At 41.7% G+C, this 26,707-nt stretch overlaps 1 protein-coding gene across 3 annotated transcripts in view; it reads left to right on the top strand.

Annotated features, from left to right (window-relative positions):
• Positions 1-26,707, top strand: part of PTPRG (protein tyrosine phosphatase receptor type G) — a 416,558-nt gene that overhangs the window by 205,439 nt on the left and 184,412 nt on the right. For all 3 annotated transcript variants that reach the window (XM_075053584.1, XM_075053587.1, XM_075053585.1), the window contains exons 3-4: positions 17,576-17,755; positions 22,788-22,936. In XM_075053584.1, the coding sequence (XP_074909685.1) occupies positions 17,576-17,755; positions 22,788-22,936 (329 nt within the window). The remainder of the gene's footprint in view (positions 1-17,575; positions 17,756-22,787; positions 22,937-26,707) is intronic.

Raw genomic sequence — 26,707 nt, 5'->3', positions numbered from 1 at the left:
CCTATAAAAAGAAATGTTCACAAAAACATGTGAATGCTGAAAATGGAAACTAATCGCTAGCTAACTGATATTGTGTCGCAAATGCAAGCGAACTAAAGCTGGGTACGAGACCGTTGTCGGCTGAGTTAGCGCCATGCATCTTCCAGCAAAGCTCCAGACTGTGAGCTTTGCTCTTGAGTGTTTGTGCTGGCTGCCCTGGGTGAGTAAAACTGGAGTCTCTTCTAGGGCGATAAATCCACTGCTTAGTTTGCAAGTCATCATACCAGGAGCGTTACGCTACATGATGTGCATACTATAAATTGCAAGGCTTCTCTGAACCACTTAATCAAGGCATAAACTGGAGCTGTGAGGTAAACTCTAGAGGCTGAGTGTGAGTAAAGAAGATCAATAAGATGTGTCTCAGTAACTACTAAATTAATAAACTTCTATTACTGATTTACTAGCTTCTCTGTATTAGTGGAGTTATAAGTGGTTACATCCAGAATTTACTTCAGAATAAGCCCTGCTTGCTTTTTTGCTGCTGTGAAAACCTGACAAGACCAGTGAGACCAGAAGGTATATTATGTGGGTAAAAGTCAGCTAGCATCAGTCGCTGGTAGTTAGAGAGACATAAAAAAAATTGGTGCAACCACTCTCACAAAATTTTACTATTTGCATGAGCTTCTATCCCTCAGAAAATGATCCTCTCCACCCAAAGGGCGGTGCACCGGGTTGTGTTTCTGAGAGCAGGTGCTGGTACAGGACACATCGCAACCAAAGAAGAAACAGGGGTGCTGCATGTGCTTCTAAAATATTCATTAAAAAAGGCCTGGGAAAGATCCAAATAAACCCAATTTTACCAAAAAAACCCTACCTCTTTTTTTGCTAGATAGTATGAAGTATATAGGTGTCACCTAGAATAAAGGCATCCTGAAGTAAATAGAAGTCTGTGGGTTTTCACCCTTTTGCTTACGAAGGCTATGGAAGTGGCTCTGAGATGAGCACTGAATGGTGGTTGGCATTTGGCCACCTGTATGGATCATGTGTATTAGCCCAGTTCTCGGTATCGATGGTTTTGGTTTCTTTTGTTATTTCCCCTGGCATTAGATTCTGTTTGGTGTTTGTCAAGAAACTCAGGTACGCTGGAGTACTGCCAGGATCAGTAGCTCAAAAGTAATGAGATCGACCAAAACAAATCAGGGGAGATTGAAAAAAAGATAGTAATTTTAAGGTTCTTGTTTGCCTTCTGGCTCCTGGACCTTTCTTCTTTTCTGTTTTCAAATTTTTCTCTGAAGCCATGGAGCCTGGAAACTTTCTAGTTTAAAAAGCTGGACATAATTCATTCTCATGAGACCAGGACTGCAGTCCCTCAAGTTCACCAACTATGGTTTTAATAAAGGCATTAAATTACCTAAGACATGCTCTATAATTAGGAAGGTTGTATTTAATTACTTATTTTGGTCCATGTTCCCAAACACTGCTTCTGCAATTACCTTATACTACTCAGAATACTCTAACTCATTCCTATAGGTTTGTACTGGCAAGAAATTTCAGTTGTGGATTTAAATCTATTTTGTCTTTTATTCTGAACAAAACAAAACCAGAAAGTCAGTCTGCTCCTCAAAAAGCTCTTGGCTTCAGTGTAAGAGAATAGATAACACAGAATACAGACGAGTGCAATGGTGCAGTGGGACAGCGTTGTGTAGCGTAGGAGGAAGGGATCTCACCCCCACAGTAAGCTTAACTGACACCCGGATTTTTATGGGTGAAACTATTAAGGGTTGACCTAAAGGAAAAAAGAACTTTTGTGAATATTTGTAAGTGGTACTTAGTCTGGATCTGTTCATCTGTTTCCCCCCTCTGTTGCCTTTTGGCTGCTGCAAGTCCATTGGCAAGTTCCATCAGAGCCAAAAGAAGAAATCTAGCCTTTTGCAGGCTATCTGTGATTTAGGAGGGACAAGATTCCTTCAGTCATCTTTGATCCAAGGAACATCCTCTAAGGTAGTGGAGGGCTCTGCTTAGATCTATGCAGTGTTTTCACTGAATTTCCAGCCCGGCTGACTTCCTCACTGGATGATAGTTCTGGGCAATGTACGACCTTCCCCCAGGAAGAAAGTTGTCCAGCCCCAACTGCATTTACTAATCAAGACTCTCTGCAAATGTATGGATAAGTCCCCTGAGAAGTGTGCATCTGCATAAAGGGAAAATGCTGTCTCCTGAAGACCTCTTGCAATCTGCTGCTAGAAGGCAAATAAAGACTGGGCTGGAAACCTGAGAAGCTGGCACAAGAAGCAAGCTGCAGATTGAAACTTGGAGAGCAATTAAACACTGAAACAATCTTTAAAAAATAAAACAAAAGAAAAACAAAAAACCTCATGCAGTGAACTTCTCAAGTCTTGATTTCTTCAACGCTGAATACCTTTCTGAATGAGGTGAAAACTGTTTTTAAGGCTCTGTAGAGAGGTAACTTTAAGAAGTGTAATGACTCATGCTCATCATGTCAGTATGTGTTATCCAACTGTTTCTTCTGGCATGAAAATCTGTTACTTTTTACTGATACTATAAGAGTGGAAAACCAAACAAAACCTGAGATTCCTTCCCCTGGAACACAGCAAGTTTCAACAGCCTGTTGGAGATATAACAAGGTTTTCCTTGATGTAGTGAACTGTTTACAGACCTGAGTAACTGTCAAGGATGCTGGTGGTTATTAAGTGAAGTAGTTTATTTTTGATGAAAATTAGAAATAACAAAAACTGGTTTCTATTCCGTGCATTAATATGCCTGTCGAGCAAATGGAAATACTGTTTAAGGAACATCTAGTTTGTAAATTAATAAGGATTTCAGGCCTGGAGTAGAGAATCTGTGTTAACTATGCAGCCAAGGCAAAGACTGCTCTGTTGGAGGTGGAGTGTGTGGTTCTGCATAACAGGTGAACTGAAAATGATGGGTATGACAGGAGCTATATTTAAATGAGCTGAGCTGAAAGCAGTGCAAGAATAGAGGAAAACGATATACACAAATCATGGTGAATTCTGTCCTCCGCAGATCTATTTCTTTTGTCACAAGCAAAAATTGCTGTGGTGGAACACGAGGAACTAAGTTCTGTGACCGAATGAGTCAAAAAAACAGTCTGAATTTGGCAAAGGCACATGCCTTGTGGCATGTGAAGGGGAAAGGAACAAATGTCTTCTGGACAAAACTGAGCAAAAGAAAAGTTTCATTTTCTAGGACTTCAGAAAGATTTTTCCTTGTGTAGAAGGAAACTTCAAGACCACAATTTCCAGTGTCTTAGGTCAATGCAGTCATAGAACGTTTAAGCAGGATTTTTTCATGAAAGGTCAAAGTTGGGATAAATAATACTGTGAATGGGTCTTTATCCTAGCCAAGTTCCCGCTTTTTTCCCAAGTATTTTTACATACATTTTGGAGTTTCATCTGCTTTTGGTTTAAAGGAAGGACCGAGACAGTGTAGAGCAAGTGACATTGTTTTGTACCACACTAGCCAGACTACACCAACGTGGCAAGAAGATCACATGCCTCCCGGTCTCTGGTACCGAGAAAATATTAAGGTAATTAAAGTCATAGTTTAGAGCATGTTCAGATTAAAGGAGCACCCCACAAAGGCTGTAGTGTCTTTATATTCTCAAGGGAAAGTCCTGGTGTTACCAAGTCAGTGTCAGTCCTGTCACTCCAGGCAAAGACAGCCTTTCAAGTTTTTAACTCACCAGTCTGCCCTGGGGTCAGCCCTGCGCTGCTTCTGCGCTGAGAAAGTCACCATCTATTTGTACCGTAACTTTTCATCCTACAGATAGGTAACTACAGGAGTAACTTTACTCCAGTTTTACCTCTTGACATTACTGAGATGACTTGTGTGTTTCAAGTCATGTTCCTGGGTGGAGTCTTTCAGGTGGGGTGTATAATCAATTGCATGTTTTTATTTAGGGAGTTTACACTGTTATCAAACTCTAAGCTTAAAAGCACACTATGCTTAAAATAGCAAATTACCTTTTTTTATTTGTTATAAAAGTTGAAATGCACTGTTCTTCTGTACTTCCAGACACCAGTAATCCTAGTAATGCTGCATTGAAGTGAATCTCCTCTTTGCTTTGTTTTTTTTTCCCCCTTTTTTCTTCTATACCATATAGATCTTGTGTCTGTCCTTGTTACATCAGACTTTCACAAGGGCTACTCAGGTTGATGTCCGTGCTCATCCTTTCATTGAACATCTTTACTGCTTGCCAGTGTTTCCCCCTAAAGAAACTTCCTACATATTGAGCAAAGGTGATAAAAATGATGTATTTTTTTCTTACCACTCGGGAAGCTCCCGTTGGTACGGGCAGTATGGTGCGTGTTAGCGTTGTATCAGAAAGAGCCGCATTTCTCCTAAGTAGTGCTTTGTTATGAAGTTCATTTGACTGAAAATATTTTGCATGCTTAACTACCTGCTGGTGAATTTTTCTATGCCAAGTAATGTGTCAGGAGCTAGCGGAGCATAGTAAGTTAATTACTTGTGTGCATACTGTGAAGGAAAAGCAAACAGCAAGGCACCAGTGATACGAAGAATGAGACTTCATTTCAGTCGCCAGAGATTGTGTTGTTAATGAATCCGCTCAATCAGCAGGGAATTGGTAATGTAGATAAGACCAGGTATGGCTGTGTACTGATACGAAGATTAGTCCCTCAACCAAAACATTGTTTTTAGTGAGGGTTTGCTAATATTAAATAGTTTTTCAAAAGCACCAGTGAGGTAGAATAACAGCCTGAATAATTATGGCTGTCTTGAAAAGACATGATGATGATGATCTTCTAATGTGCTCTGCAGACACCATATAAATCCAATATCTTACAGATTTCACCGTTAAGCGACACACTCCAGATTCCATTTTATGGTATATGTCACCCTGGGCTGCCCAAACGCTGCTGTGACTAAACAGCACAGGGAAGCGTGTTCAAAGCGGGCTGCTGCCTTCCTCCCGTCGGGCCGAGAGGGGAGGCGAGCGCTGTGCGAAAGCACCTGCCTTGCTCCCGAGCATCCATCCGAGGTGGCAATGCGTGAAGATGCTCCCGTCCGAGGGAGCGGGCAGCTGTGGGAGCTGCAGGTGGGGAGGTGAAGGGACAGGTGATGCTCTTACCTTGCCCTGGGGAAAATTCATCCCAGTGACAAGCTGTGGCCTGAAGCCTGCAAGCTGCATTCTGGGGTGACCGTCCCTAAACGAAACGTTCATGCAGTGCTGGAGGAAAGAACATTTATCCCAGCTTTTTTTTTTTCTTCTTTTTATTTAACTCAGTGTTTGAATGTGCACCACTGGTACTGTGGGAGTGAAATCTCCTGCAACGCTCGCCCCGACTCCATCCATCACAGCAGTCGCTTTGCTGCCAGCTCTCTGCAGCAGCTGGTTTTTCCCCACAGCAGCTGCTCAGCCTTTTGCGTGCAGGTTACCCGCCGCGGGGCAGCGCCGGCGGGAGGAAAGAGGCTCTGCCTGTCCTGGCCGGGCAAGACTGCGGGGCCAAGGGACAGCGGGGCAGGAGGGGGGCTGCTGCCGGTGCTCTCCTCCAACACCAACACACTGCTACCGAAAACTCATCCGGGCAAGAGGGATGTGATGGAATAAGAGCCACCCTAGGAATATTAGGTCCTTCTCATGACTTTGGTTTGTTGGGGTTTGGTTGGTTTTGGAGGCTTATTTTGTGGGTTGTTTGGTTGTTTTTTTTTAAACTCTGGACTTTCCTAATTGGAAAACTAAGCTGGTTGTGAACAGTTTAAGCCATTGAGTATAACATACTGGAAATGGCAGATATGGAACAAAAATGAGAAAAACAGTAGTAAGTGTTCTCTGTCGGCTACAGAAGCAGCGCTGTCTGCTAGAGTACCTTAGGCTGGACGCTTTGGCTGCTTATTGTCTTCCTATTTATTCCTACCAATGCTCTTAAATTAATGGTAGAAACATAGACTGAATGTTAATGGAAGTTGAGGCCAAGGTTCATGATGTGTCGTTAAGTAAAAGCTGGCAATCTCCCAGAAACTCTCCTGGGAGCTATTTTACTGGTGCATATTAGTGAAAGGGACAGCTGGATCGAGAAGGCTGTTGTAACAGGGATGCCATTAACAACTTAGTCGGGCAAAAGTTGATTTTCACCTAAAATGGAAATATCATAGCAAAGCCAGTGTTTGTCAAGGTTCAATGAGTAATTTGGGGGACTGCAGTGTTGTCTGTGATATAATTAAACAATAAGGTCCTAGCATGGTGGCTGTCTTCTGGTCAGGTTAGGATCAACAAGAGGTGTTGGAAAGCTGAAGGTGACCTGTTTCAGCAACAGATAATTTTATCTTCCCGATTTTATTTTTTAAGCCACCCTCTGCTTCGGACGCTTCTGTGTTTTGTAAATTTTAAACCTGAGCCAAAGCAACAAGTGAAAATCCTTTTTGTAGCAGGTTTCTTTTGAAATCATGAGTACTTTCACTCTACCAGTGCCTCTGGATAAGCTTTATTGATATCAGCCCTCCCTCCCTTTATTCCCTTTCTATATTGCTCTGTGCTCTCTGTGGGTGTTTTATTAACCTGCATCCTGCAAAAATTCAATAAAAATATACAATTTTTTCCTTTCTTTCCTCCCTCTTCTCTTTTTTTTTCATGCTGTCTTTCAGAGACAGAGCTCTGGGGAAGGCTCTTTTGGTTAGTTACGAGGAACAGATGGGAATCAAGAAAAGGTACTTTCTGTTCCTGTACCCACCTAAATAGGAGGTAATTAAGTTACAGTGAGGCATCATTTACGTTAGCAGTTTCTTTGGTGAGATCAAGGCTATTAAGGGTACATGTGAGAAGTAGTAGGATTGAAGTCTGTGGTGCTTTGAAAAATAACTGGAACTGTGTTTTTCCTAAATGTGTTTGCAGGCAGCCTGGCACCCAGGTCCATAATAGGACAGTTGAGTCTTGCACACTTACTGCGCTTTTTATCTCTGCGGCTCTCCTCAAGTTTTGAGCAATCCTTGCAGATGCTCTGATGAGACAGGTGAACTTCTGCCTTTATAAAGGAAGGGAGTGAAGTGGAGCGTGTAGCTCCTGGTGGTAGGAAGGAGACAGAGAAGCAAGATGGGAATTTGAGATTTCCTGACTTAAATGTCACGGCTTATTACTGTCACTGTCGTTCAGCGTTCATCTCTGAGCCGCTGGGCAGGTTCAGCGGCACGGGAGCTTTGATGCTTCAGCAGGGTCTCAGTCAAACCCTCAAACAAGCCAAGATCTCTGGTTTAAAGACAAAACACCCCCATAAAAAGGGTTCCTTAGCCCACCGTGCCTGTTTTTGCAGGTTTTCCGCTTGCCTTGCTCCTCCTGCAGCCTCAGGTCTCTGTACCGCAGTTTCGGCTCAGCAGCCCCTCCCGGGCTCCTGCCCGGTTTCAGCCTGGGCTGGGTCCTACGGGGACCATCACCCGCAACCCGGCGGTAAGGTCACAGGCACAGAGCGGCAAGCTGTCTGCTCGCCCTCCTTGCTTTTGCCTGCGCTGGGTGTTGGCAAGGGATGCTGTAATTAGCACCAAGCCCAATTCAGATCCTCTTCCTTTCTCTTCTTTCAACAAAGTCTTCTTGAAGCCCCCCAGGGCTCCATCTGCATCTAACAACTCTTGGGTGGGAAAGTTTCCTGCCCAGTTTCTTCCTCTTGTTTCCTCTGTTGTATTTTCTCAGAGCTTTATTCACGCTGTGCTTTCTCCTTGGAGTAGCCCAGATGGAACCACGGTTTACATCAGCATTATATGTGCTTGTGCTCCTTCTTTGTCTATTTAATTCCATGAAACACCAGATTCATTTCTTCTTTTATCTTTGCTCTTTGGAGGAATTGGCATTTCTTTGCTCTTCTGTCTCCTGGGAAGGTTGATCGCCTTTCTGTTGTGCTAGTGGGCTATGGGCTCACGGAGATGGCTTTGGAGAAGAAAGCATGAAGCAAAGTTATTATAAAATATGGAAGGTTAGCCCAGGAGGGCTCCATGTTTTCAGATTTGGGGTGCTTCGTGTTGGGTTGCTTGCAACTGTGTCTTAGGTTGTTCAACTGTAAGCTTTTCAAGGCAGGAGCTCTTTGCTGTTCTGTACATGGAAGAACAGACCCCTTCTTCCTTCTGCAGTATTTGGGCACTGCAGCAATATAAGTATTTCTGCTGTCAAGGTCCATCATTATACAGCCATTACCCTGTAAAGGAAAAAAGGATAGTGAGAGAGAGAGAGACCCTTCCGCAGAGAAAGTTGTCCCGGCCATGACCTGTCCGAGGCACTCGTGCCCTGTCCGAGGCACCCATTACCGAAATGTATGTCTTCCAGCAACGCAAAGTGCTGTCGTTGAGCTACTGCATTGATTCATAATACATCTTCATTCAGTAATTTCCATTAGGATTTATACTTTTTAAAATTATATTTAGGAAAAAATCTATTTTTATGTCTGTCCCTAGCCTTCATGGAGCTTTACTCAACTAGTGTAGGAATAGAAGAAGGTTAATTTACAATGTCTTCATATAAATTAATCTCCTGTTTTCTCCTTATATTGTAAGTTATCACCTCGTTTATTATATGCAGCTTGGGGTGAGCAGTTCTAAAAAGGCCTCAGACAGTTATGAAATGAATGGTGTGAGATGTCAGATACATTTATTAAAAACGCAGAAAATTATAAAAAACAGAGGATGGAGATGTATATTGTCTCAGTCACTTGCCACCAGCAGGCACCTTCTATACTACAATTTATCCTCCCACTCAGTGAGTTCTGCATAGTAATTTCATTGATATTGTTGTGCTCTCTGCTCAATATAAATATTTTTGAAATATTAGAGTTACAAAACTCAACAGCTCATTAGTTGTGTCTATCAAGAGTTTATTGTGTGAGACACCCCTTAAAAACCCCCAAACTATTTTGCCAGCACAGCTAAACTTAGTACCATTTTCACTTTTCTGTGGTGGTAAATTATTCAGCTCACAAATGCTAAAACTTGAAATGTTTATGGAAAAAGCTTGTTTTAGTAATTACAGTTACTCCACTTTATTGGGAGCTTCCTGCAACATTTGTCTTAAGGTCCTGGTGTTTCCTGATGTTGGATATTTATCATACATTTGTGCCGCTGGCAGGTTGATAGGTACAGTGGGAGCTTCATACAAGATTCATGGCAGCTTCATACTTTTCTGAGGAACAAAATTAGGATGCGGAAAGTATGTATATGTATGAGGGATATAGAGACATACATATATAAAAAAACCCAAATGTGTTTGTGACTATGTAATACAGATGTTCACATACATACTAAGGAATGCAAAGGTTTTGAAAACATATACATAAAAAATTTTGCCAAAGATAATTGAAGGTTAGAAGGTTTAATTAAAAGAACCCAGCAATAATTGTAGCATCTGTGGATATGAAAATTTAAGGAGAACATGCACCTCACTCTGTCTTCAGGTTTAAAAGCTGCAGACATTATAGGATAGTTTATATTTAGGAGCATGGTTTAAAGCCTTTCTTTCTCTCTTTGCATCTGCCACATTTTGGCAGTGAGACAGTGTCACTGAAAAAATCAGTTTTAAGATTAGCTTTGCTTTTACAGCCCCATGGCTGGGCATTTCTGGAGATGTGGTGGCATTGGTGCAGAAAGGAGTTGTTGGTGCTTCTGATGTTGCTGCTAGCAGTTGCTCAAAGGTTATCTAAATCCAACCCCTTTTTGTTATGCCTTCCTGTGTTTGTGTTTGTTCCAACAACTGCCGGTTAAGATATCCCTTATCAGAGATTGTTCTTCGGGAAATTTTCTTTCAGCTTCTTTCAGTTCTCCAAAAAACTGTCTTTGGCCGTTTATGACTCTCACATGTCTTACACACGCTTTTCTGTACGGAGCTTGCAGACTGGATAATGCTTAGACCTGTTTGGGTCTCAGCAAGCTCTTCAGGATCTTGCTCTTGGTATTCGGTCTCATTTTTCAAGCAGTAATTGGAATTTTCTGCAAGCATGAATGTCTCATGTTAAATAGAGTGATGGCAGAGAATAATAAAATGAAAAGCCCTTTTCCCTCAGGGTAGGAAATCTTGAGATCTTTGTTCAAAACAGCACTGTGAACTCTAACTATGGGTTCTCCTTCTCCATCTCTTTGATTTTGGTATGCCATCATTTTAGACAGTATAATTTCAGCAACTTTTCCTCCTAATATAATGATTCAACAACTTGATTGCTTTCTCTGCAATGGGAAGGCCCCTGAAAGATGCCACTGGTTTTTATCAAGGCTTTCAGGGATTTTTATACCCTTACCCCTGCAGCCTCATGGTAAATCACTCAGCAAGAGATACGTCATTCAAATCATTCTTTTCTGCCTTACATCTAAATGCAGTCTTTAGGCTTTATCCTATGGGGTTCACTTTATTTCTTCTTCGTGGGAGGCAACTGAAGGTGAGAGGAGAGGATGAAGGGAGGCTGATTTTTCAGCTGATTTGGGTCTGCAGTACGTGCCTTGCCTCCTGTCTTAACTCACATGGCATAAGCACCTTCCTTTGGTGCCTTCCTGGACTTACTGACAAGTTGCTTTTAAATGGCAAAAAGTAATGGTGAAGTCTTAGTTTATGGCATCGAGTAACAGTTTCAGTCTTTCAGTCCCAGGTAATAGAGAGGACCCTCAGACTGAGATTTTTGAAGGATCTTAAAATGCATTCAGTTCCATAGTGAATTTCACTGATGTTTGATTGTTTTAAATGATTTTTTCCTGTTTGAAAATTTAGCATGCTATTGAAGTTCATTGCTTCGTAGCTGAGAAAGGACACCACTTTCTTGTTCTTTCTCAGTGTGAAAAAAGGAATGTTTTTTGTTTACTGGTGGTGACATTTCTTTTCAGTGTTTCTTGAGATTTGGCTTGTGATGGAGCAGTTCAAGTATGACAGGGACTCAGAAGCAGAGATTCACAGCTTCAGTGTTCTCAGCTAAATGCTGAGATGGTTGGGCAGGTCATAGCTGCCAGTCTGTGCTAAGTAAAGCATCCCTATTTATCCAGAGTCTGTAAAACTTGCAGAGGTTCTTACCTGCTGTGGTCCTTTAAGTTACCCATCCAGAGCTGTGCAAGCAAAGGTTGGGAAGTTTTTGTGTGAAGAGGAAATGCTATTTCATTCCATCCATCCTTAAAAACTGGTTGGATTTTGCCTTACGAGAAGCCTGGAATTTTCCCTTTTATACCCACTTGCGCTGAATGGCACAATACTGTAACATATCTGAAATAGTGAGACGCTTTTGGAAATTCCATGTTCGAGGCTGTCCCCATTGACTTTCAAGTGAGACTGGCTTTGAAGCGCTTGAATCCTTTCTCATTTTGTTTCTTGTGCTTTAAGCAGCAAGGCAGTTTGTGGTAGATGCTAGAGGCAACCAGCTTGGTTGGCATCACTAACATACTCAGCCAAATACCACTGCCATCCGAGAGGATACTGAACCACTGCTTAGCAGGTCTTTTGCCCTATTTTGGATGATCCTTCCAACCCAGCAAGAAAAGAGCCTTTGCTACTTTACAGGAGCTATGGGCATGCTGCCTCTAGTATAGATTGTGTCTTCGTATGAAGAGAGGTTCTGTTGGCGTTACAAAACTGACCGTGCAAGTGAGCAGCGAGAGCCGTCTGCGTGTGGGGCGGTGAGGACAAAGTAGGGCTAGAAAGGGGTGAAGGATATAAGCCTTTCTTCAGTGCCCTTTTTCTTATGGCTCTGTAAATATCTGGACGAATAAATAATAAATAATCCTGGACGAATGATCTCCCATATTAAGATGGTGGGATAGGATGTCCCCATGAAGTGACCAAGCTAATTTGCTTTAATTGCAGAAGGTAAGGGGGTTTGGTTGCTTTGCAGTCATTACTACAATTTTCATTCAAAAGTGAAAAGTTAAGAGGCATCAAACAGAGACAAAGATTTGTCTGAGATAATTTTGTTAAAAAAAACAACAATAAGAACAAATAATAAAAAAACTCCAAAATTAAACCCCCTAAACTAGTTCTTTGCATGCTAGGCCTGGGATTTAAAGTCAGATTTTTGTGAAAATGTTAAAAACAAGTGAAATTAAAAAATCCCAAGTGTTGGTATTTCTACCTTTTTCCCAACTTGTAAATGAATGATCAAAATCACATTACTCAAAAAATGCTAATGTCTGTTAAACTGTATCTGGATGTTCAGTAAAGGCATATGTGTTACATACCAGTCTGTATCAGAGTAGCTGATCCATTTATTGGAAAATGATTTAAAATCAAGGAAATGCCAGTGGTTTTAATAAGAGATGTTTTAAACAAAAGATTGTGGAAGAAAAATAAACATATATGATTTTTTTTTAAGTGAAAGTTTTTATACAAGCTTTAATTAGATTTTGGCAGAATACATTATTTTAATGGGTTTTCATTAATGAAATTGCTCATTGTTTTGGCTGTACAGTAAAATGAAGAAAAAAGTAATCTTGAATTCTCTTTAAAGAGCAGCCTGTATATTAAAAAAACTATTAAAGATACCGCAGTCATTGACAGAAAGATTTTGCATGAGAAAAGAATGCAGAATCCATCTAGGAAGCATCAAGTAATTTCAGACGAGGATGGGTGATAACATCTCTGGCGTTACGTCTTGTTTGAAATGTCGCGTGTAGGAAGCCGCGGCGTTGCTGAGGTGTCTGACCCCAGCTCTGCTTTCGTGCCTTGGAAGCCAGCGGCCCTTTTGCCCCCGATTTCGGCGGAGATAAGGTCAAGTCCTCAGAGACCCGGCTGCAATCCAAAAGGAGCTCGCGGGGTTGCCAGCCCCGGGAGATGGATGGGCTCTGCGGCTCCCTGAGCTGCAAGGGGACGTGGGGCAGGATTTCAGTGGAGCTGGAGTTACTGGGGCCGCGGTGGAGAGGTGCTCTGTCTTTTGTACCGGTCCAGGCCGGGGAACAGAGCAAGTGTCTGCGTAGCTCTGCGTGGTGGGACTGGGTGAGAAAACACCCTGCGGCAGCTGGGAGAGGGTGGCCTCATCCCTGCAGTGCTCAGGGGATCGCTGTGGCCAAATTCCCTTTCCTCACCGCTTTCCTTAGCGCCCAGCCCCATCCCATCGGTCAGGCGTTCTCCAGTCGCCACGTCGTCTTGCTGCCGTGCGTTTGGTTGACCTGGGTTGCAAATAACCGCCCTCCTTCCCCACCGTGTGCGCTTAGTTGTCGGACCCGAGTGTGTGATTTCCTGAGGCAGGACACTGACCTCAGTATCTGAAGGTGCCAAATGTTATCAGTCCGTTCTGGTTTTGTGCTGCTCTTGCATCAAATACTCCAGCTCCAGGATGGGGCTATCTGCTGCTTACCTTTGCTTGCATCTTCAGTGGAAATGTGTATTATTTATTAACACAGGTGAGGGCTCTTAACTTGTTTGTTTTTGAAAACCGAATTATTTGTCAGCCCTTAAAAGGCCAATTCAGATTCATTCCAAATTTTATTTGATTAAAGCCACGATGCTTACTGTTGAAAAATGAAATAGAAATGGCTTTAAGTTACTCTGTTTCAGATGGGTAAATGTCACACACAGAATGAAGGGATTTTTTTTTACTAGGTTTAAGTGTAACGGAGTCTTTATTTAGTGTCATGTTTTTATTTAAAAGCATTTATTTAAAGTTCTAAAAAACAAAGAATTCAATAAAGCAAGACAGGTGTAACTGCAAATGATTAATGATATAATTCTCAGTACTTTATTAAGTGTCTAACGCTGAAGAGATTTATACAGTGCAGAATGGCAATTGTGCTTTGATGGAAGGAATAGGTAATCAATACCTGCAAGCTTAGAAAAAGTGTTCTATTTCCTCCTCTAATGATATAGGGTTTTTTGCAAGGCAAGGATGTCTGGAGCATGAGACACTTGGAAGAAGAATTAATTTGAAATCTGTAGTGGAAGATCAGTTTCAATTAAAACTGCACTTGAATGTCCATGGAAAAACAGGCAGTTAGGCCTAAGCATTCTGATGGCTACTAGTGAATAAATGAATCCCACCGCACTGTTCTTGATTACATTTTATAGGTTGTTGAGCTTATTTTTTCTGGATAGGGGATAGAATTTATTTACTTTGGTCTCAAGCTCAAAAATAAAAATCTTCTCCTCACTCCCCTAGCCCGCCTCCGTGTTTTCAGGCTAATTGTTAAAGCTGGGATGGCCCCAATCCTGCGCTGCTGGGAATGGAGATGTGAGGGTCGTGGCCTCTATTTCTGTCTAGAAATGCTGCCATAATGGTGTAGGTCATATTGCATGTAATAATTTGCATATCAAAAACTTCTGAAAGAAATTAATGGAAAACCTAGCCGTTTATAAAATCCTGTGCTGATTTTAACTAGCAGGTCTTGAACCTCTAAATCAGAGCTTAGCCTTATGACTGTAATTTGGGATGTCAGGACTTTGAGTCACAGTACCAGAACTAAGTTGGGGTTTTGAATTGCTGAGAGAGTTTCATTGCATTAGATTTTTCTTTAATAATTCAGCACCAGTACAGAAACGTTTTATGCATGAAAACTAATACTATCGTAGGAAGAGAGCAGATACTGCTAGGCTTTTTTTTTTTTTTTTAAATTATAGATTTAGAAGCAAGTGAAGCTACTGTATTTATAGAAAGAGCTGTATTGCTCTTAAATTAATCCAAACAAGTTAAATTAATTTAAAAAAAAAAAGGCAGACTTGATTAGTGTTTTTTTTAAATGATACAAAGCTATACAAGCCTTTAAAGGTCTGTGAAAAACTAGATTTCAGTGAGAGTCAGTCCCAGTACCTAAGTCACTTGAAGTTTTAATTCAACATGGTGGTTTGTTTGTTTGTTTGTTTACCCTTATGGTTTATTTTATTCATTTTGACAAGACCGTTTTCAGTGCAAATTGGTTGAGAGCTGGCTATACTTTAAAAAAAAGAAAAAGTCTTTGTGACAAGATGCATGGAAGGAACCCTACAGCCCCTGTTAAAATAAATCCACCTACTCAAAAAAAAAAAAATCTCCCCATTGACACCAAAATACTTAAAAAAGAAAAATTTCAGTGCACAGCTCCTTTTGAATGCACAGCTGAAACCACTGCGATAGCCTCTGTGAGCAGAGTGCTTTTGAAAGGCTCACCCCATGTTTATAACAAAGCCAAAAAACGAGAGCTGGCAGGTTTGATGATTATGTGTAGTACTAAACATTTTAAAGCAAATTGCCAAATTTCATAGAGTAAATGCAAGGTTATATGAAAAGTAAATCTGAATTGCCAATTAATTCACTGCAAACCAATTACTAAGAGCATCCTGATTCAGAAAAAATATCTGTGTTTGAGGGAACGCGTTTGGTTTTCCCCATATAGGTTTTTTAATAATTCTATTCTCCTTTTTTGTGGTACACTGGGAAATTAACTGGAATTGGCTTTCGCTGACAATACAAGTTGAACCATGGGATAAACGAAACTGATTTTTAACCTGGGCAGATGATGTAAATGATTTTTAAAGGATGTTGCTATTTTGCCTAATTGTAGTTGAAAGTAAAACACTTTCTTGTTGTTTTGGTTACGATACAGCATTTGTGTGTAATGAGTATAGCACAAAATCTTGCTATTGATTAAGTGTCCTGCATTAGCAGGAAGAATGCGTTTTGCAACTAGACAGATTAAAACCCAGGGGCCAAAGAAACTGGCCTTCACAACTGCCGGGTTTGGATGGCACTAATTGAATTTACATGCGCTTCTCAGATGCAAGGGTAATAAATGCATATTGGTGCATCATTTACTGCTGTCTGCCTATCGAACAGACATGCTGACTGTGTAGTTCAGAGGTACGATACAGGTATGACATCAGGGGTCTCGGGAGAGCAGAGTTCAACTCTGGGTTGTACCTTGGTTTTGGTAGATGAGCTTGGGCAAATTGCTTCCCTTCTCGGGCCATCAATTTCCCTGTCTTTACATGAGAATAATGTTGCTGATCCCTGCTGTAAAGCATTTCAAGAACTGTGAGCGAAAAGCGCTTTACAAGAACTCTGTGCTGTTATTTCAGGAGCTTAAACCACTGTTGGCACTCACAGGAAGATAATCTCTTAGTCTCTGTTAATACAATTTAAGAGTTGGAGAGGGAGGTCATAAGAAAAATTTGAAATTCACTGGACATCCTCCTGCATGTGCTGCTGAGGGTCGCAGGTTAGAGCTGGTGGGGATGACAAGGTCTTTGCCCGAAACCTTTTATTTTCATGTATTATTTTTATTGACTCTTCATGCTGGAGAACCTTGCAGAATGGGCAAGGGTGAGTTAGGGCTGTGGCAGACAACCTCTGGCAGGTTTAGTGGTGGTTTGCGATACTACCTTTTGCAGCCCCACCGCCACACCGTAAGACACTGCTGCTTTTCTTCTCCCAGCAGCAGTGCTGGTGCAATCTTGTCACGAAATTTAGTTAAACAATTTGGGGGTTGAGGACTCATTAATACACCAAAAAGTAATCTGGAGCTGGTGAAAGCTCCAGAACAGGAGCAGGACACACTCCTCCTCCTGTGCCTTGTGGGTTGGGTGGACAGCTGTGATAACACTGACTATCTTAAACTAGTAAAAAATACTTTCAAGCATTTTGCTGAGCCTGTGAGGACCCTGATGTGCTGGGGAGAGAGGCTGCTGGTGCCATTTCTCTTCACAGCTGTAGCATGTTCATCGCTTACTGACCTTGAACAGTGGCTAGTGATGTGCTCACAAAATACAGAAGCTTATATTGCTTTCTAGAACTTAAACTACTCCCTGCAATTTTTTTAAATAAGAGAGTAGAGGGGTGTGGAGAGGAGGAGAGGTGACAGTATTTGGCTCTGTGTCTGCTTTTGGCTAGCTGTCATATAATACGGATGGCTCTGATGCGCCCAGGTACAGCCACATATGCAAGATACTGCCTGTCAGTCCTTGGAGCTTCTCATTTACTGCTGCTGTTTGACTTGACTTGTTTTGAGAGAGTAGTTTACATCAGGTGAGAACAGACTGTGCTAATAAGGAAAACAGAAAAGTCATGTAAGAAGAGCAGCAAAAGAAAGTTATAGTATTTTTTTGACAGGTCATTGTCCTCTTTACTTCATCCACCCAGAGTAATTTATTTTTTTCCCTTTGTTGTTTTCTTTCAATTTAATAATATACATGTAGCTTAATACTTTCTTTTTATCTTTTCTGGCTTCAAAACCTCTAAAAGAAATGAGATCGTTAATAAAGATCCTATTATCTAAGCAGAGTATTGCACAAACACAAGTTAATGGGTAGCTGTTACATTATTTGTCTCGTGAAAAGGTAAACTATATAGTAATATATTAAGGCTGAAGCTTTAGGAAAGTTCCTGTAACACCATGCTAATTGATAACATATGCACGAGGGGAACTTGGGAATTGCAGATAGTTTTATAGAATAGTAATTAAAAAAAAAAGGCCATTGTTCATTACCGCTAGAGGCAAAGTTGGAGTACTGCGCAAAGCTAATGGATTTCAATCTCCTCATAAGTTTACAAGTCTTAACCTCTTTCAAATGTGAGAAGTGTAACTGTGGTGGAGTTACCTGGGGAGCTTAAGTGCTTCATCCTCTTACTTAAGAGTTATCCAGAACTATTGAGCCACTGGAATGTTAATTGGCATTGATATTTTTTAACAGGTACCTATGGTCCCGAGCACTGGGTTACTTCCAGCGAGAAGTGCGGAGGGTCTCACCAGTCTCCCATAGACATCATAGACCATCAGGCCCGTGTTGGAGATGAGTATCAAGAACTGCAGCTTGATGGTTTTGACAACGAATCTTCAAACAAGACTTGGATGAAAAACACAGGAAAAACGGGTATGTTCTTTTCTGTTTGTCTCCATAGTCTGTCTGCAGTCAATTAAAAATTCAAGCCATGTTCCACTCTCCTCCTCCTTTTTCATTGTTCTGTTGTTTGGGTTTTGCTGCCCTTTTTTTTTTTTAAATATAGTTTTCCAGCAGCAGCCACCTATCTTTGCCTCTGCATTCTGTGCAAAGCTAGTTCTGCAGATTGATTTTAAGGGGTTTTTTTTAAGGTGGGGTTTTTTTTTAGGTTCTCAGTATAAAATAATTCTCTTGGTAGTCAGTTGTTTCTCAGCATAAAAGGCTGTATAAGAGTTTCAAGGTGTAACCTTGAATTATCAGCTTTGGGAGGCTGTAACATCTAATCCAAAAGAATGCTGAGATGCAAGGCTCAGGGGGAAGGAAAGGGGAAGTCTTAGAAATTGGAAGGTTTTAGAGAAGAAAGAACAATAACTGCTCAGAGTAGTGGGGGCTTATTAATGTGTTTCTGATATGATTATAGCACTGTGTTCTTCACTTAACTGAATCCTCTTCTGCTCTGTCTGTTCTGGCTTTTAGAGAAAAGAACAGTCAGAGCACTGCTTATTTTTACCAAAACAGTTCACCGAAAGGTCAAGGTTGATTTATATGCAAAGCTGCATGCATTTGATTACTCTTTAATTCTAAAAATGTAAAAAGCAGAAATTATAAGGCCACACTCTTCATTTGGCAAGGTCAAATATTTTTAGGGAATTGGATTAAACCACTAATTAATTCAATTTTATTTATTGGAAGTATTTTTTTATCTTTATTAACACTCGACATGCATCTCTATAGTGCTTTCTGTAACGTGTCTCTAGTCAGAGGTCTGCTAGCAAAACCCAGGGCATGTACCTGCTCCGGGAGTTTGCAACACAGCTGTGCATGCAGCGTGACCTCAGATACACCTATTGCTTCCAGGGGACTTTGGATCTGAGCCGCAACCTGGAGTCCAGCAAACGCTTCAGATCCAGTTCCAGCAATTCAGGATCTTAGCAGGAGTTGAGAGTTATTGCCCCTCAGATGAAATGGAGTGACAGGCGGTGATCCTGTTTTCTTTCACCGCAAAGCAAATCCAGTTAACATAAACCACCACCAAGCATAGCTTGGGTTTTTGCTGCATTACGGAGGGTTTTTTCCAGCTTCACTAAGAAATGCTCCTCTTTGCTTTGAAAGCCTGACTTTGTTGCCCTTTGTAGCAACATGAGGTTCAGGCAAGGTTGAATGCTATGGAAATTTGGTGCTTAATTAATCTATTCATGTTATGCACCCTGCCCTTTTGGTCACAGAGGGGTGTTTGTAGTAACCAGCAATAAATGTAATTGGAAATACCACAAAAAAGCGATACGCTATTCTTCTAAGAAAGATGCTAATGCTATACTGTATGTGTAATAGGAACGTATTGCTGCACATAAAATAGGAAACCATGTTGAACTGAAACGTGCCAGCAAATTTTCCAGTCTCCATGCAGTTGGCAATGAAAGCTGTATCTTCAGTCTTCTCTGCTGGGTGATTTTAGCACTGCCGCTATATTTGATTTCCTCACCCATTGGGGTATGGATTTTTGCTGACAAGTTATTGCTTCGCAGAGCAACAGTAACTGTCACTTTTCTTGGTAACTTACGGCCTTTTACTGGTAACGTGAAGACTCTTTTTGCCTTGCTGTCATCCCTGATTTCTTCTGCTGAGCTCTTAACTCCTCCCTTATTTTATCAAGTCCCATTCTTTTTCTTGGTTTTCTGACCTTTTGAAGAAACTTGCCTGGGATTAATTTTTAAGGTGGTAAGTGGTAGAGCAGCAAACCAAGTAGGATGTTTTGGCTTGTGGGTAGAACATAGAGGCAGGCTGTGCCATAAATTGCGATGCATTTTGGCAGCAGAGTCTTGGAGCAGATGGCCGCATGAGACCTTCATATTGCAGACTGACAGAGACAGTAAACTAAATATCTGTTTAAGCAATGGTGATGGATGTGGAGGGCATTTCTCAGCAATTAATGACTGGTTAAAAGAGACAGGAGTCCGAGGGAAAGCCAAAGGCCCTTACCCTTGACGCTCATTAACTGGCAGGAAGTGCGTTACTTGGGTTATTGTTATTGCTATTGGACCTAGTAATTTTTTTTAGGATAGAACAATTAGTTATTTTTATGCTCTGAAATGTTAAAAGGTAAAGAGATTATTGCTCTTTAGATTTGTTGTGCTCTTTCTTGTTTTTCCCCCTGTATAAGGTAAATGGCAGACAATGTACAGAAAACAGTGTTTCATTCAGAAAATGGAAATGGATTCATTAAGCCCCTGTCTTGACTAGAAGTGCCTTTGTGCATGATTACACTGGCAGAGGCACTAATGTGGGTTCGATTTCATCACCATAGTAGCTGGTTCCCAAGTGGTAAAGATCACTTGGAGAGTATAAGCGCATTTCATAGTTGTATTTGCATTAGCTGTTTTCATTTGTGCCACCTTATAATCAAGCATTAGCTGGTGTCAGCCGGGCCTCAGGCTGACGAGGCTTCTTCAAGTCTGACCTGCCCCGTGGGAAGAGCGCACGTGGCAGCACCCTTGCCAGCATTACACAGACATTGCCACTTTATGCCTTTTTAGGTCACTGAGAACTTCTAAAAACTCCTTCCACTTAGAGAAACCTACTAAAATTTCTGCCAGAGATGGGTTTTTGTTAAGTACTTTTCCTACGTGATGTGCATCACTCTGGCTGGTCATGACCATCAGAGCCTCTCTGCTAAGGCAGGGGAAGAGCTGCTTTGTATCCAGGTTTATTTTTGCTCTCACAAGGGGGATACGGATACAGCTCCAGCCCTGACCCTGCAAATGGCATCACACAATTGTGATCCTGGTGGCTGTGCACCACCTCCTTTGGTTTTGTAATCCCAGTTACATAGTATTTTCAGTTAGTGGGCTTTGGGGGTTGATTCCTTGCTGTGCACTCTACAGAAAGCAGTGGCTCCCAAAGCCCGGTAAGGTGATGTTTGGTTATTCCAGTCCTGAATACTAGAGATTGCATGGAAGGGAGGGAAGACCCCAAATCACTGGCAATAAGAGGATGCTGCTAAGAGAGGAAGGTGATGGGAACATGTGTCGTACAGCTCAGCAGTGTAAGATATACTGTAAAATGAACAATTAGATGAACATTTCAGGTTGTACATCCTCCTAATTATCCTTTTAATTATTCATCTAAAACAAGTAAAATGACCCCTGACAGAGCCATAAATGATTTAGGAACTATCAAATATTTATTAGATGCAACTGAATCCCCACAGAGGTTTTTAACAGATGCACACGAATCTGCTTTCCTGTATTCCTCATCTCCTACAGTTTTATCTATGGAATTTATTACCGAGTGAGATTTTCAGTATTTAAAATACTGCTGAGCTTATTGGGAATCTTTTAAGGGAGGAAGAGGGCAGTGGTGCTTTCGGTCACTCGTGTTTCACAGATCTGGTGTAAGAAGACAGTGACCACCAGCAGTACCCTGGCTGGCACAGGCAGTATCCTCTAGCCAGTCCTGCACCACCCGTCTTCCTGCACAAACACTTGGATGCAAAGGGAGTGCCGAAGGAACCAGAAATCACGGAAGGAAATACCCCCAGGATGTCACTGGCACAATTTGGAAACATCTGAACGTCTCATGCAAGTTAACACTTAGATGGTTTTAACATAAACAATTTAAAGTTGAGATGTGTCTGAATTGTACAATTGCACCTGAGATGAGGCTGCTGTAGCCAACTGCGTGTACTCACGGGAGGGCAGCCCCGGTGTGGCTGAAAGCCTAGCCTTCAGCGAAGCCTGCTACTGCTTCACCAACAGAGGAATAACTTTTATTTCGCAACTAGATTTTTTTTGTTTTTTCAGCAGTGAATAAAATCCTCCCTCTTACATAATAAAATTGGATTTGTATTACTATTCCCATTGTGATGACACAGTTGGCTTGAGAACACAGAGAAATCCTTGTGGGTTATGCTATTCCCATTAAAAAAAAAAGAAATCAAAAAAAACCAACCCAAAAACTTTAATCACAGGATTCTGGGCACAGCAAGCAGTGGTCTGCAATGGCTTTTACAAGAACAAAATTCTAATTTTAGTTCTGTTTTTAAGCAACAGTTTTGTAAGGGATGAGCAGAAAGGATTTTGTAGGGAGTAATTTTTAGGAATCGTGCATATTAAGAATGGGAGATGCTAGAAAGGCAGGTGATCTTGTTCTGAGAGCAGCCCACAGGAATTCTTTGAAAGTTGGATTCAGCTCTTGGTTGGACCATAGACCTCCCCTGTAACATGTACCAGCTTCCACCGTATGATTTTGCCCTCTATTTGGACCTACAGCTTTTACTGTTACATAAAATACAAAGGCTTTTGGAAATGAAAAGGAAATACAAAGAAGATCCTTTTGACCCTTATTGAATCACATAATAATAATGTCAGAGTTACTGTAATAAAACCCAGTTCTTATGGAGGACATGTCATGAGTGGGTCTCAGAAATGTTATTGTTACTCTCCCCATTTTACAGAAAGGAGGAGCAGAAAGGCTAAGGAAAGTACCTGCCATGTCCAGCAGTAGAGGTGGGACAGGGCACAGGGGTTCCCCTCCCACCTCCCAACAAAATAGAGGAAATCCCACAAACAGAGGATCCCTTCTTTTCCTAACTCGTGATCTACAGACCTTCAGTGGTTTGTAAGGCCAAGGAACGTGATCAGCCATTAGCCTCTGGAACCACATTAAACAAATTTTGATGGAGTTTGCCATTTAAATTCTAATCAAAGTCTAATAAGGAGGGCAAAAAATCCTTGAGAAATTTGGACTTCGGGATTTTCTATAGTCTGTGTAACTTCATCATGACTTCCATAATTAGCCAGCATTACTTGTAGACTTTTTTTTTTTACACCAATCCCTGTAAAGAGAAAAATGATGACCCGACATTTTACTTGCATTAGAAAAAGTATTCTAATATAATGAGCAAAACCTGTAAATGCTTCAGAAGAACCGTGCTAAGAATGTCTTTCTCCTTGTTCTGTGTATGCAGTTGCGATCCTGCTGAAGGACGATTATTTTGTCAGTGGTGCCGGGTTGCCGGGCAGATTCAAGGCAGAGAAAGTGGAGTTTCACTGGGGTCAAAGCAACGGATCAGCTGGCTCTGAGCACAGTATCAATGGCAAGAGGTTCCCCGTTGAGGTGAGTGGAAAGACATGCGCTTATGTTCTCGAAAAAAATAAAGTCAGAATGTATTGCTGTAGTTTGAGACGACTGTGAAATAGGGCAATGTTTCCTTCAGTGAACATATCACTTTCAAGGCCCTTCTGGCCCTCGCAGCACTCTATCTATCATCTCTTATGTGCTTTTGCAATGTCAGCTCTGAGCTCTGCTTTGCTAGCATTGCCAGCTTTCGCGTCCCATGGGTTAAATTGCAAACAGCCACTTTTCTCGTTTCTCCCATAAGCTTTTCATGTGTGGGAAGATCTCCTTGCGAATATCCACAAAGTGACCTCATTGTTCTCCAAATCTTTTCTTTCCCCTGATGCTTACAAACAAATAGCAGCGGTTTGGGAGCCGTCGTGCTGAGACCGCTGACTTTCATCAGTATAGCTACCTTGCACACGTACGGCCCTCTCTCTGCCTGTATTCAGCTGCGGTCCCTTGCCTTGTCCTAACGGGACGTCTACATAGATCTGTGCAAACAGCCGTGCGTTTGCTCTGCCTGTGCAGGAGCCAGCTGGACCCGAGCCAGCCCCGGTCTGACAGCCGCCCGGCTTTCAGAGCAGAGCGCTGCACCACAGCGGGAGCGAGGTATCGGCTCGGGCACGGCACCCTGCAAACGCGGCCGTGTTCAGAGCACGGGGCCGGGCGACTGTCTGCAGCTGACCTGAGGATGTGCCTTGAGATGGCAGCGAGGGTCCCGGCGCCGTGGGCTGCTGTGGAGCCTGGGGTGCGGTTGGGTCTTGGCTTGTCGCTGATAGTCCTAGGTCGCTCTGCCATCAGCGCAATGTTTTCCCTGTCAATAGAGTTTGTTGATACTTTTTACCCTATATTCAAGGTCTTGCATGGTGAGATAAAACAGATGTTATCTGGACTTACCTTTGCCTGTCGGTAAGCAGATAAGCACTTTCAGAGCATGGCATGTGGACGTGAACAGTTTGCGGGGAGTTGCGCTTGCCCGGAAAGTTCACGTTTGGGCAGAAATGGTTGTCTTGTGAGCTGGGTCTTGCAAGAACTTGATTCAGCCCCCAGCTTGCCATAATTTGTCACATGTGGCTTGAGCCAAGTCACGTTTTTCAGGAGGTGGGAAGGGGCTTCCAAAGCACAAAGGCAGGTTGTAATAGACTCTGGTGCATGACTAAAACCTCCGATTTTCACCTCCCTGCTCCAACTGCCCTATAACACAAGAATTGGAAGCCATTTTTTGTCTCCCAATTCTGAACCTGTACATTGGATGTTCTGTGAGGCAGAGATTTTTATCTTCTTTTTAACAACTTTTTTCAACAGTTTCTGGCATGATGTATAGCTGTGATTTCTAACAACGGGCCACCCCTGAACACATGGAGCAAAGGCCCAAACATTGTCATGCTGCCCTGTCTGCCTCAGTTGGCAATTCTGGTATTTGTAAATGTATTTCTGCGTGGTGGAAGGAGCACTCGGGAAGTCTACAGAGCCAGTCAACTATTCTGTTGAAATTTCAGGGAGTGGAGATGGTAAAGGAGCCTGGGCCTTCTTGTTTGTGTCAGAAATAGTAATTCCACTTCACAAACACTTTTTTATGATGCGAAGCTTGATGCTTATGATGCTGGCTTGATGAATGGAAGCTATTTTACTTTGGAAAAAAGCAAATTCCTAAGAAATAATTTTTCTTTGGTTTAAATAGTCTTCATTTTCTTTTTGCTTGGTTGGAATATTAATTTTTTCTACTTTAAAATTGAAAAAAAAAAAAAGGAGACTGCCTTTCAGAATTTAGGTCACTTGTTTATGACTGCTGTGCAAAATAAATTGCTCTATCAGATAGGTTTAGTGTTAATCCTAATAATGAAAATGTAATTTTCCAAGTAACTTGTATTCACTGCAATGACAGGAACGTCTGTTCTCTGGCCTTCCTGGGTATGATGGCATTAGCAGAATTCCCATGACCTTTTCTTTACTATTTTGTAAAGGACAAGCAGTTTCCAAACCAAACCTTTCCCTGTTGTGATGCTATCTATTTCCTACCCAAGAATTTCAAATTTCAATCATGTACTGAAAAGGATTTTCATGGGTGGATTTTGAAGGGTCCAGTAGGTCTAAGGTGATGAAACTGAGTCCTTTTTCCCAATACATGCAAAACTAGTCCTCACAGTTGGGATTAGACCTCTCAAATAGTAACTGTACATGCATGCATGGTGGAGCTTTTAATTTGTAATGCTAATTGTAGTTCAGCTTGCAACTGTCTGATGCAACCCTAATTGCCTGGTGCTGGGAGGTCTGTGCCAGAAATACTGTACTTCATTTGAGAAGTGGCATTTCTAGGAAGGCTCTGGAAAGGAAAACCCAAACTCCTATCCTACAGAAAGGAAAGCCCAAATCATTCTGATTATTCTGAGCCCATGGATGTAGGTAAAGCTTTTAAGGAGCGTGCAGGTACTGGCATTCCAGGGCTGCAGCAGTTACAGTGGCAATACAGCTGAAAGGAAACATTTTCAGAGTCTAATTGTGCAACCAGATGTGGACTATGCAAAACCCATTAGTTCCAAAGCACATCCCAAGGGAATGCAGATAGATCAGCTTCATCCATAGACTCTGCTCTGTGTGCATGAAGTTTAGATGTTTTTTCCTCTGGGAAACAAAGTGCTTGTTGGTAGTCTTTTTTTTCTTGAAGAGGATGCAGAAACTAATTAGATATGTCAGATATAATACAAAGCATTATTGTTTGACCATGTTGTTTGGTTTTTATTATTACAACTAATGTGTCAGATGGTAAGGCTGTCTACGTTAATTGGTTTCCTTCATTGAAGCCCATCTGGATCATATTTTTCTGTGATTTATATGTTAAATTAGTTTGTAAGATATATGAGAACATCCTTTTGTTTCCTGCTTTAAAGGCATGTTGGATCAAAGGCGTATTATCTTGCAGTATTTTTATGCATATGTAGCATATTGTGATTCCTTTTCAAACCATGGCATATGTAATGGTATTCTTTCATTATGTGGTCTTGATTTCTTATTTATTGATTAAATTTTCCTTGGTGATACTTGAGCCTTATGAAGCAATTATGAGCTTGGCCGTCTCTGAAGTAGCATTAATGAATGGAGATGTCCACGTGCTTCAAACTTTCATCCACAGCCAGGTTCCAGTTTGATACCAGGCCTGGTCAGCATTGGCCTGAAGTTTCTTTTTCCCTCCTTCTTGCCATTTTAGCACCATCATTTGGGTGAGGCCAGGAACCAGCGCTGTGCTGCTGAAGATTAAGGTGATACCATTAGCATATTGCTGTGCAAGTGGAGCGCGAATCCTAATAAGGATGTGGGCTCTGTGCCAGCTTAGAAAAAGTCTCTCCTTTTTTCTTCAAGTTAAGAAAAGTTTTTAACATTGCATTCTCTAAATTTTAATGAATTGCTGACTCCTTTGTATTTTGTTATTGTTTTTCTCCACTATAATTATTCAGGTTTTTCTTCTTCTTTCTGAAGTCGAAACGATATAAATGAACATGCAAACCCTAGAAACCATTTAAATGGTGCAGTGACAAAATTAAAGAAGATGAGCTTCCCTCAGGCCAGGAGAGAACCCAGGTTCCCCTCATTAGAGCCAAGAGGAGTAATTGCAGCACTTTAATCTCCAGTGTCACTGCGCTGGTTAGCAGCCCTGCCTGCGCAGAGCTTGCGGCGGGCAGGGCATGCCGTGCGGGCTGCCTGCTAGGAGGGAAACCCGGCACTTCATATTTCATAGGCAAGCAAACAGCTGACGTGGCAGTGCTGTGCTGG

This window comes from Buteo buteo, chromosome 21, assembly GCF_964188355.1.
Source record: "Buteo buteo chromosome 21, bButBut1.hap1.1, whole genome shotgun sequence".
Lineage (NCBI taxonomy): Eukaryota > Metazoa > Chordata > Aves > Accipitriformes > Accipitridae > Buteo > Buteo buteo.
This window is presented reverse-complemented; position numbering and strand designations above follow the sequence as displayed.